Source organism: Eptatretus burgeri, chromosome 5 (assembly GCF_056783735.1).
Source record: "Eptatretus burgeri isolate ZD-2024b chromosome 5, Ebu_testis_v1, whole genome shotgun sequence".
NCBI classification, from domain to species: Eukaryota; Metazoa; Chordata; class Myxini; order Myxiniformes; family Myxinidae; genus Eptatretus; species Eptatretus burgeri.
Genome location: NC_140965.1, coordinates 28,378,130 through 28,387,832, shown reverse-complemented (window position 1 = coordinate 28,387,832; position 9,703 = coordinate 28,378,130). Strand labels below are relative to the sequence as shown.

Below are 9,703 nucleotides of genomic sequence, written 5' to 3'. Positions count from 1 at the left end.
CAGAGACAGAGACAGAGACAGAGACAGAGACAGAGACAGAGACAGAGACAGAGACAGAGACAGAGACAGAGACAGAGACAGAGACAGAGACAGAGAGAGAGAGAGAGAGAGAGAGAGAGAGAGAGAGAGAGAGAGAGAGAGAGAGAGAGAGAGAGAGAGAGAGAGAGAGAGAGAGAGAGACAGAGACAGAGACAGAGACAGAGACAGAGACAGAGACAGAGACAGAGACAGAGACAGAGACAGAGACAGAGACAGAGAGAGAGAGAGAGAGAGAGAGAGAGAGAGAGAGAGAGAGAGAGAGAGAGAGAGAGAGAGAGAGATTTGAACGGGACGTGATAGAATTGATCTACGGGCGGGGTTTCGAGTTGCTCTCAGGGATTTTCATGTGTTTAACCTTAAGCTAACCCTACTGATAGTTGCCATGGAAACCGCACGGCCTTCTTGCCATGCTCTGATTAGGCCGCAGCTCTGCGCCCAGGGCGCAAGTTAGCTCAGCCGCCCACTGTTCTGTTCCTGTCCCCCGAGGCAGCACCAGGAACATCCTGACCCTGGCATCGTCCTCTGGGATATCCGGAACCCTGCGGCGAGAACCGCTACAGAGGGAAGAACCCGCAGATCAGGCGGCCGTTTCACAAGCTGGTGATCCCAGGGCGCACATTCCAAGGTGGCTGGGCGAAGACAAATGAGTACTAGCCCCAGGGCTGAGGTTGTCCGGCTCGCTGCAGGCGACCATCGTCAGGTTCCGGGCGTTGGCAGACGCAAATGGCCTTGGGCTTCATATAAACTCCGGGCGCTAATGGCGTTCTGGAGGATATAGCATTTCAGGAAGCTGCGAAGATGGATTTATATAAACCAGAAGACCGTAAGCCAAGCTGCGAGTTCCGGGGTTGCGATGACTGCGAATCAGAGCATTTACCATGAAGAATATGATATTCCTAATCTGCGCGTACATCCTCCATCCGCGAACCCGCGAGAAGCCGAGCGCACTAATCAGCGATCATTAGCATAATTAATGCGACTGGTATTATCTCATTAGCATAGCATGGGCCGGGCATAACACACAACACAGCAGTGGGGTTCAAACCACGTGACTCGGCATTTCACGGGGACTAAGCCAAATCTGAGATATCCCAATTGGGAGAGGTGGTGTGATAAAATGGTCCTTCCTGATGTTGGCGCGAACTCGTCCAGTCTACCCGGTCATCATGGTTACCTGAGCTATTTCCGAAGGGTTGGCTGAAGGATTGGCGTTAAATTGCACCTTTTGTTATACCTCAGGAATTTGTTCCAGTTTGAGGATTGATCGACAAACCGACGGATCAACACAGAAGCAGAAAAATAAAATAACGATTGCTACCCAGAGCCAGTTTAATTGCTCGATTCAGTAAGACTACGCAGCCAAACAACAGTATTGACAACGTTTGGCTTCTGTCAGGCGAAGGCCCTAATAATGATAACCCTTTCTTATAGCCAATGGTGGTGACGTGCTGGCAAGATTAGCTAGTTTACGACTGTGGAGGTAATCTGTGAGCTAAAAAACAAAAAATAAAACAAGAGAGAATTGCTTTGCAATACGTGTCCCTTACCAATGTGATATTTTCCAAAGTCCAAAATGGGCATAACTGAAAAATTGACGAAACGCTCTGAAACTCGAACTTGATCTGTAACTTATCATGATAAAGCCGGGTACTAAGTTTCAGTTGAATATGTTACCGGGTATGGGAAAAAAAAAGTCTGAAAAACCACAGGTAGGACAGATGGATGGACAGACGGACGACCAGACAGAGAGCAAACCTATAGTCTCCTTTGGTGAAACCAGTGGAGGACTAATAAAGCCCAACAACACATAGGTGCCCACCAGTCTAATCACCTGTATGGAGTTCATATCACAGGCAAAAAATTGTGATCAACCATTGTCAAGATAAAAAAAAAAACACAGGAAACATTGATGCACAGTAAATTTCGCTTTAATATTTAAATGTAAACGCAATCTTCTCAAAACCAAAAAAAAAATAATAATAATTAAAAATATGTAGATCTATGTACAGTATGCATTTCGTTCCATCCATAACAAAATATACCGTTTACAAAGGGACCACGAGGAACGCACCGATTGGACAGCAACGAAAGGTACCACGGTTGGAAATCTTTTCCTGGAAACGTACAAAACAGCTGACGCCTTAACTAGCGAAAGTACAGCGACCACTGTTCAACGGGGAAATAAGCCTCGAAGTAAGAACTCAACAACAACAAAAAAAGTTTTTTTTTTTTAGCAGAAAAAAGTTACTTAGCAGTGCTCTACATCAACAGTCAACTCCGACGTACAATCGGAAATGTACAATAATTTACAATAGACTAAGTACATTTACATTGAGCGATACCACTGTTTTGTCCAGCATGGAGCCTTTTCCATCCTCGCTGTCCTTACCGACACCCGAGAGGCGTCGTGATATCCAGGCAATGTGCAATTCAATTGCAACTCATGAAAGCATAGGCTGTTTTATAAGTGGGGGTACGGAGTGAAAAGTGAGCACGGTGGGACGTGGCGGACTCGACTTGGCTGAACCCGTGGGAGGTTCGCTCCGAAGCTTGTCAGTGTTGATAGTAGCCAGCCGCTTCAAGGTCAGTTCACGTTGAGTTCCATCTAACTGAAATGGGGTTTCTACCCAACTCTTCTAAACCTGCAGTGTCTTCAGTAAAACCCACCTTAGTCAATTTATTTATTCTTATTTTTAGTCCTGTTTGCTGTTTGGGATGTGCAGTGATGACGATTTGGCCATAATCATGAGATTTAATTCGCATCTTCCATCCACGAAGGCTCAGAATGAATATACCTTTCGCACAGTGATGACGTCAAATGTATAAGAGCTGTAGAAAGAACATAAAGCCTACATACATGTTTGTTCGATGGTTGTTTTAAGCACCCTATGGACTTTTGTGTGCCACCATTTGACTAGTAATAGCTGCACCCATTAATTGATGGAAATATAACTCCTTTAAGGACCCTCCACCTCCCCAGGAAAAACAGCATGTACTGACTCATCCAAAGTATCAAGAAACAGGCCGGGGCACAGGGTTTTACAGGAGATGTGGAAAATCGAGCTCAAGGAAACTGAATTAAACAATGAAATTTAAGAAAAGAACTTCACAGCAACGTGCGCAATTAGGCAAGCCAGATCGATGGATGTTGAATGGCGAGACCCATGGAGAAGATGCATTGCGATGTAAGCGGACCCCTTCTTTGAAAGGTCGTTGCAAGCAGACAAAGGAGCCTGGAGACGAGTCCAGGATTCCACGCGAAGCGCGGCCATCTCTCCCGGATATGAAACTTGGCCCTGCATTCACGTGGTGTTCCTCTTAATGGCAGTTTCTCAAGGGAAAAATCGATTACCTCTTCACACGCACCAATTCCGAATCGGTATTTTGGCGGTTTGGAGGTGATGCGCGCACAAATCGTCCAATCGAAAACGGCACTGCCCGTACTGCTGCTTCCATGATATTCCCCGTACCTTCGGAAGGTGTTTGTGATAGCAAAACCGCACGAGTATGGACCCTTTGATGATAATCTCCCCCAAATGATTGTGAACAACTCACGGGCATCTGATTTTTCTGTGCATATGCCAGATACAAGCTGTTTGTTATGATGGGGGGAAGCTCGCACTGTTGCAAAGGTTTATCTGAAATGTGATGAGATAAGACTTATAATGTGTGCACACAGAAGCGTACATCTTTTGGTGACGATAAATACTGTGTCAAAGAGAAAGTGACCAATTATCGAAGAGGAAAATAACCAAATCTTTCAGTGACATCTCTTTTCACATCTACCTTGGGATTATGTTTGTTAGTAATAGTGCTTGAACCATTCTTTTTCCTTTCTTTTTTGGCCGTTTACTGCTGCATCTGCTTGGCTCTCTCAATCTCTCTCTCCCTCACCACCCGCTTCCCCCACACACGGTCTCCGCATGTCCACAATACGACGGAAGACCAAGGTTTGCCGTTCGATGCGGTTCTCCATTGGCAATTAATCCAGCGAAGCTTTCAGTGCTCAAAAAGGACGCTCTGTAAGTGCAATCAAAGCACGAGGAGCATTAGTTAAATGCAGAAGAGAAAAACGCCATGTAACATATGTTGGGGGAGTTAGGGGCAGGGGGAGTGAGAACTGGGGTGGGAGGAAGAAGGCTTCAAAAGGTTCTACCAAGCAGATACCCGCATTCGTGCAAGAAATGACAACATTTGATAAATTGTAGTAATAATAATAACAATAGAGGCCAGGACTCTCTGGAACCCACCCTGGACGGATCAGCACTTCGTTGCACATATGATCAGAAAGAAAAAAAAAAAAATTCTTACAATTCGACACACCAATAGGCTATTGTGGGTATCCCAATTGTATAACAAATCAAATGGCCCTTTTGTATATTACTCAACAATTGCATCAAAGAGGCAAAACCAACTAATAAAGAATTATTTGTTTTGCTTGTATTTGTGTACATCGGCACACGACACTGCAATATATAGGTAGGGTTTCATATGATGTAATTGTAATACTCAACCTCTAACTTTGCGTGAAACAATACAATGTGTTCAAAGGAATATGTGCGATAAATTTCAATGGACTGCAGTGTTGCGTCTTTGTTGTTATCAATGCATTATAATACACGTAAACAAACATAACAACTGCTTATAAGAGTATGTAACAATGTTTTGGCATTGTCAGATCCAAAATTGCATTACACAATGAGTCGGAATGATTAAGCCCAAGGTTGGAATTTTTTATTCACAGCTAAGAATGGTTTACCTCGGCGAACGATGTTGGCTTTTTCTTAAGCTCCTCGCATTTGCGCAGCTTGCAGATCTGATGGCCCGTGCGCCGGTTCTTGCAGCTGCGACACTCGCCGCAGTTTAGACGGCGGAGGCATGGTGGGCACACTCCACATCGCTTCCTCTTCTTCTTGGCAGCAGAACCAGCCGCGGCACCCACGCCGCCTCCTCCGGCAGCCATGGCCGTCGCCGATGCTGACCTTTTCGCTGCGGAATCCGTGGATACTGGCGCAGGGCCACCGAGTCCCATCGTCATTCCTCCACCATTGTTTCCAGGATCGGCCATGGTCGCTGCGGCAATTGTCTCCGGTGCAGTACCTGCCAACTGGAAGGCGCTGCCCTGCGTAGGACCCTGTGGTTGTGGCTGACTTTGGGTTTTAGGTCTCGGCAGGTGAGCGTGCGGCATGATGGCAGCAGCAGCCGCCGCCGCGTGCATCATGCTGGGCAGCTCGAGGCGGAGAAGCATGCCCTTCGGACCTAGCATTTCATTTGGCGTCACTGGTAGACCGCAGCTGAGAAGTGCATGTGCAGCCGATACAGCTTTGCTACTTGCTATGTCAGTGGATGAAAGTGGCCCATGTGATGGAAGAATTGCATCGCGGGATAGGTAGGGAACCATGTGCATGAAGGATTGACCGATAGGCACGGGCAGCATGGGTATTGGCTTTGGAACCATGACCATGTGGTCATTGAGACCACTGCCACCACCAGGGAAGAGGGTCGGTGGACCCAAGTATGCACCGTTTCCCTGAAGAAGCATATTGGGGCCATTTCTCGCTTTCATAAACAGCTGTCCACCATCACGAGCAAACGCCTCCACAGCACATGCGTACTGGTGCTTATTGAATCCACTGAGGTCTCCGCAACCAATCATATCATGATCTATACCCAAGTGCTTTATCAAACCAGGCTGTCCTTTGCCTTTCGACAAGTCAAAAACTTTCAAGGATTGAGCCATTATTCAGAATTACAATTTTTCTTTCCTCGCAGTTGTTGCCGTTTGCTTCTCGGTATGTTGTCGTAGCCCCGTCGTCTCCAAAAAGCAAGCCGTTGAGGATTCGAACGAACCTTACACGAACAAAATCACATTCGACTGCCGCAGAGAAAACGACTCTTCGTCGGTTTCAGAGCAGAGCTTCACTTTTCTGTGGTCCGCAGAACGTTGTCCCCATCGCAAGAAATGCTCGCAAAGTGAGTGTATCTGCGAAACAAACACAACCAGCAATGAAAGGCCATCTATTATAATCGGGTGCCAAATGCACTCGCAGGTGCACACACGATGGTACATTTTTTTCTGATTTAACCCTTTCAGAAATGCAGCACGCATTGGTACTTTGAAGGTGTTAATTGGAAACGCCTACATGGATGCACACCCCTGGTGAACGGCCGCATGCGTGGGAGACCGGTTTCTCTGGCATTCAACGTTTTCTTTGAATCCAGAGTTCATTTACGAATCGATCTGTCTGCAAGCTGCACTCCCGGGCGCATGATGGAAAAGTCAGTCAAAAGGGCCGCCAGTCTGATCATGGCGCCAGGCTGCGCAATGGTTAAGCCTGGCGGAGTGTAAGTGCGATTCCCCTGGGCTATTTGCCGCGCGTGCGATAATGGGCCGCACAGCGCCGTAATACATTCCCTTTCCGCTTTCTCGCTCTCCCCTCCGCCTGGCTGTGCAAAACCCCCGTAACTCCCCCCAAACCCTCCCCCAACTGATCTTTCTCTCTCTCTCTCTCTCTCTCTCTCTCTCTCTCTCTCTCTCTCTCTCTCTCTCTCTCTCTCTCTCTCTCTCTCTCTCTCTCTCTCTCTCTCTCTCTCTCTCTCTCTCTCTCCTCACCCCAACTCCCACTTGCACTTCCAAATGTGCCTCATTCTCACTCCACCCCCTCTTTCTCTCCACCACCTCACTCGCACTCACCAACACCATGGTGTGTGGATAACTGTGAGCGGCAGTGCCCAACCAGCCTTACGTTGCTGCCTTTCCCAGGTAATTTGTCTCATTAGTGCAGTCCGCGTGTCTGCTAAGCCGTGGCCTGCTAGGACTTGTCATCTTGCCTTGGCTCGTTCGGCATTTTCTCTTTCTCTTTTCCAAATTCCCACCGTTTACTTCTACAACAAGCGGAATACTACCTCCTCGTCATGCTCCTCCTCCTCCTCTTCTTCTTCTTCTTCAACCTCCTCCCCAACACCCACCCACTCGTCCTTCCCGCCTGGCGACAATACAGAGCCTTTGTGTTGCAGTATCTCCCAGCGGACGCAATTAAGGGCGCGCCGCGAGCACGTGCGTGCGCAATTTGTCCGAGGAACGGGGAGCGTACACTCCGCGAGGCTCAACAGGTAGACAGGCGAATCACGTGGTCCGAGCAAAGATCGCACGTCGGACGTCAATCAGCATTAGACACAAAATGTCAACATTTAGCGTCGCGACGCCTTTCACAACAAGGCCGTCACGCTCGACGCTCCGCAGGGGAAATTGCGAAAATAAACCCACAGACGCTATCCGTCATTAACTTTTAAAGCGGTTCCCTATGCTCCAGAGACGCTGAATCCGCGTGACTGCTGAGCCGCCCGGTCTCCAGCCTTGGCGCGAACGAGATCGGTTTGGCGATAAATCCGGAATTCGGAACACTATTCGCTCAGTTTTATAGGCAGCCAAATTTATACTCCGCTCCACTGAGCGCGTAAATTAGGGTCGTTTTTTTTTTTTTTTCAACCCGGGTGGTGACCCATCAGGCTGCACGGCAAGGCGTCCCCTACAGGTCACTCGAGAGACAATTAGGCAGAATTAATCCAAACAGACGACCGCACAAAGGGAGATCTCAGGCCGAAGGTCGCGCGTTATAAGATAAGGCTGCGGCGGTAAACCTCGAACCCCGCCTCGACCCGAGGCGAAGCCAGATCTCTGCAGCAGGTGCAACCCGGTGTTATTATGAAACAGCCGTGCAAGTTGCCCGCCTGCAGGCCCAACCGCCTGCCCGAGCAGCTGCAAAGACCTGAACACGAAGCGAGCGGCTGCGGCTCGCTCGATTCGACCTCGGAGATGCCACAAGCGGTCTCGGCACGTTGCGGTTTGAGGGTGACCGCCCCCATTCCACCGTACGCTTTAACGGCGTTTCCTCGTCTGTCCGATAAATATAGAGCGGACTGTGTGACCATATGTGTGTTTCCGAAAAGCCACGAACACTGGGCACCGTTTCAAGGCCTCCGGTGTCGTAAAGGATGCCAGGGTAAACAGGCGTCCCGGGCTTTCCCGACAAAACAGAAACTTTTTTTGGTTGTTTTTTTTTTTATCAGGTTTCCCTCACGTGCCCCCCCTTCACGAGGCCACGGCAAGCTCGACTTATCTGGCAAAACAAACGCACAGCACAGTCGCGGACGAGGGGTGGTGGTGTGGTGGCATCGCGCAAGTGCAAAGTTTGCTCCCGCCTCCCCCCTCCACCACAATCATTAGGCCCAGCATCTTTAAGAACGCGCCGGAGCGAACTTTGGCACGCCTTCCTGTTGACCCCCGGTCTTGGCCCGCCACGCATCCCTGCCCGTGAGGAGCGCTGCGTTCGAAGCCTCTGCGTGACGGCTGCGCTGTCGGAGCGGCCGCTGGTTAACCTCTCCTTCCCCTTCATCAAGGCTCGCTTGAGAACGAACAAAAGCACTTTGTGCGTTTCGCTTTCGCGCCCCTGTCCTGGCGGTTGTGCTCGGGTCCGAGTCACACTCGCCCGCACTGCCGTGTTTGCCCTGCGGCTGGGATGAGTTAATTGGTTGCGATTCCTCCGAATGCTCCTGAAAAGCTGCCAATCAATACACGGCCTGCCTTGCACCGAAAGGCCGTGGGAGCGAAATGGTTGCAAGGCGGTGAGGAGGGAGTTTTATTTATGAATTTTTTTTTTTTTTTGTATGATGATGCAAGATCGAAACTTGAAGCACAAAGCAGTTGAGAGCAATCTTGCCGGGCAGTGTCGTTGAGTATCCGATGTGTTGTCGGCTTGGAAGGCGGAAAGTTTTTTTTTTTTTTTCCACAGACACGTTTCTCGTGAATTATAAACGGCGGGATCGGGATGGGCGGGGGATTAACGGGGCTTGGCGCCCTCCCCTGCATGGCAGATCGGCTCGCCCGAGGCGGGACGCGAATCCGGTGAGAACGAGTGAAAGGCGTGCGTTACGTCGCCCTGACAAGCCTTGTCAATCGTGCCTTACCACCCCACCCTCCCTCCTCTGCATCAACACCCTCTCCCCTCGTATTTCAACCATCCTCACATCACCACCACCAAACCGAGCCGAACCGTCTAAATCTGCACCAATTACATTGGCCTGACGGCCGCCGCTGTTTCGCGCGAGAGGGCTCAGCGTGGAGGGTTACGGGGGAGGACCGAGGAGGTCTGGTGCTGGGGGAGGGGTTGAGGAGAGCGAGGAGCTCGGGAGAGGAGGGGGACGTACGCGACATTATCTGCCGGCGCGATTAAAGTCAGGGCGTGGGACGATTTGTGCTGCTCTGCCCAAACCAGACACACCCCTGGCGGTCTGTTTCCTTCCTTCCTTCGGCTGTAACTGCTCCCACAAGAACTGGGGTGGCACGGTGTGTTGAGTTCGTGATTTCCGCATCCATGTCAACTTCATTACGACTGCGTCTTGTGATAACGCTGCGACACGAGCACACGCATAAGAATTCTTGATTCCCGATGCCAGCCTCTAATGTCCTCAGCAAAGGAGCATACCTCCGTGATATGTCACACTCCTTCCTTCACTGCTTCACAAGGAGGTGTGAAGAGACTTCAAGGCCCCACAAAAGAGAGGGAAGGAGAGGTAGAAAGATATGGGGAGAGAGAGAGAGATAGAGAAACAGACAGAGACAGAGAGAGAGAGACAGAGACAGAGACAGAGACAGACAGAGGAA

The 9,703-nt window shown here is 49.6% G+C and overlaps 1 protein-coding gene and 1 long non-coding RNA gene across 2 annotated transcripts in view; one reads left to right on the top strand and one right to left on the bottom strand.

Annotated features, from left to right (window-relative positions):
* Positions 1–1,949: 1,949 nt before the first annotated feature.
* The window catches only part of LOC147026136 (uncharacterized), a 9,759-nt gene continuing 2,005 nt past the window's right edge, over positions 1,950–9,703 (bottom strand). The window contains exons 2-3 of the mRNA XM_085881247.1: positions 4,799–6,022; positions 1,950–4,059 (exon numbers count right to left, since the gene is read on the bottom strand). Of these exons, the coding sequence (XP_085737373.1) occupies positions 4,039–4,059; positions 4,799–5,779 (1,002 nt within the window). The 5' untranslated portion in view covers positions 5,780–6,022 and the 3' untranslated portion in view covers positions 1,950–4,038. The remainder of the gene's footprint in view (positions 4,060–4,798; positions 6,023–9,703) is intronic.
* LOC147026135 (uncharacterized) overlaps positions 8,393–9,703 on the top strand; it is a 9,561-nt gene continuing 8,250 nt past the window's right edge. The window contains exons 1-2 of the long non-coding RNA XR_015058125.1: positions 8,393–8,664; positions 8,832–8,944. This is a non-coding gene — a long non-coding RNA (uncharacterized LOC147026135). The remainder of the gene's footprint in view (positions 8,665–8,831; positions 8,945–9,703) is intronic.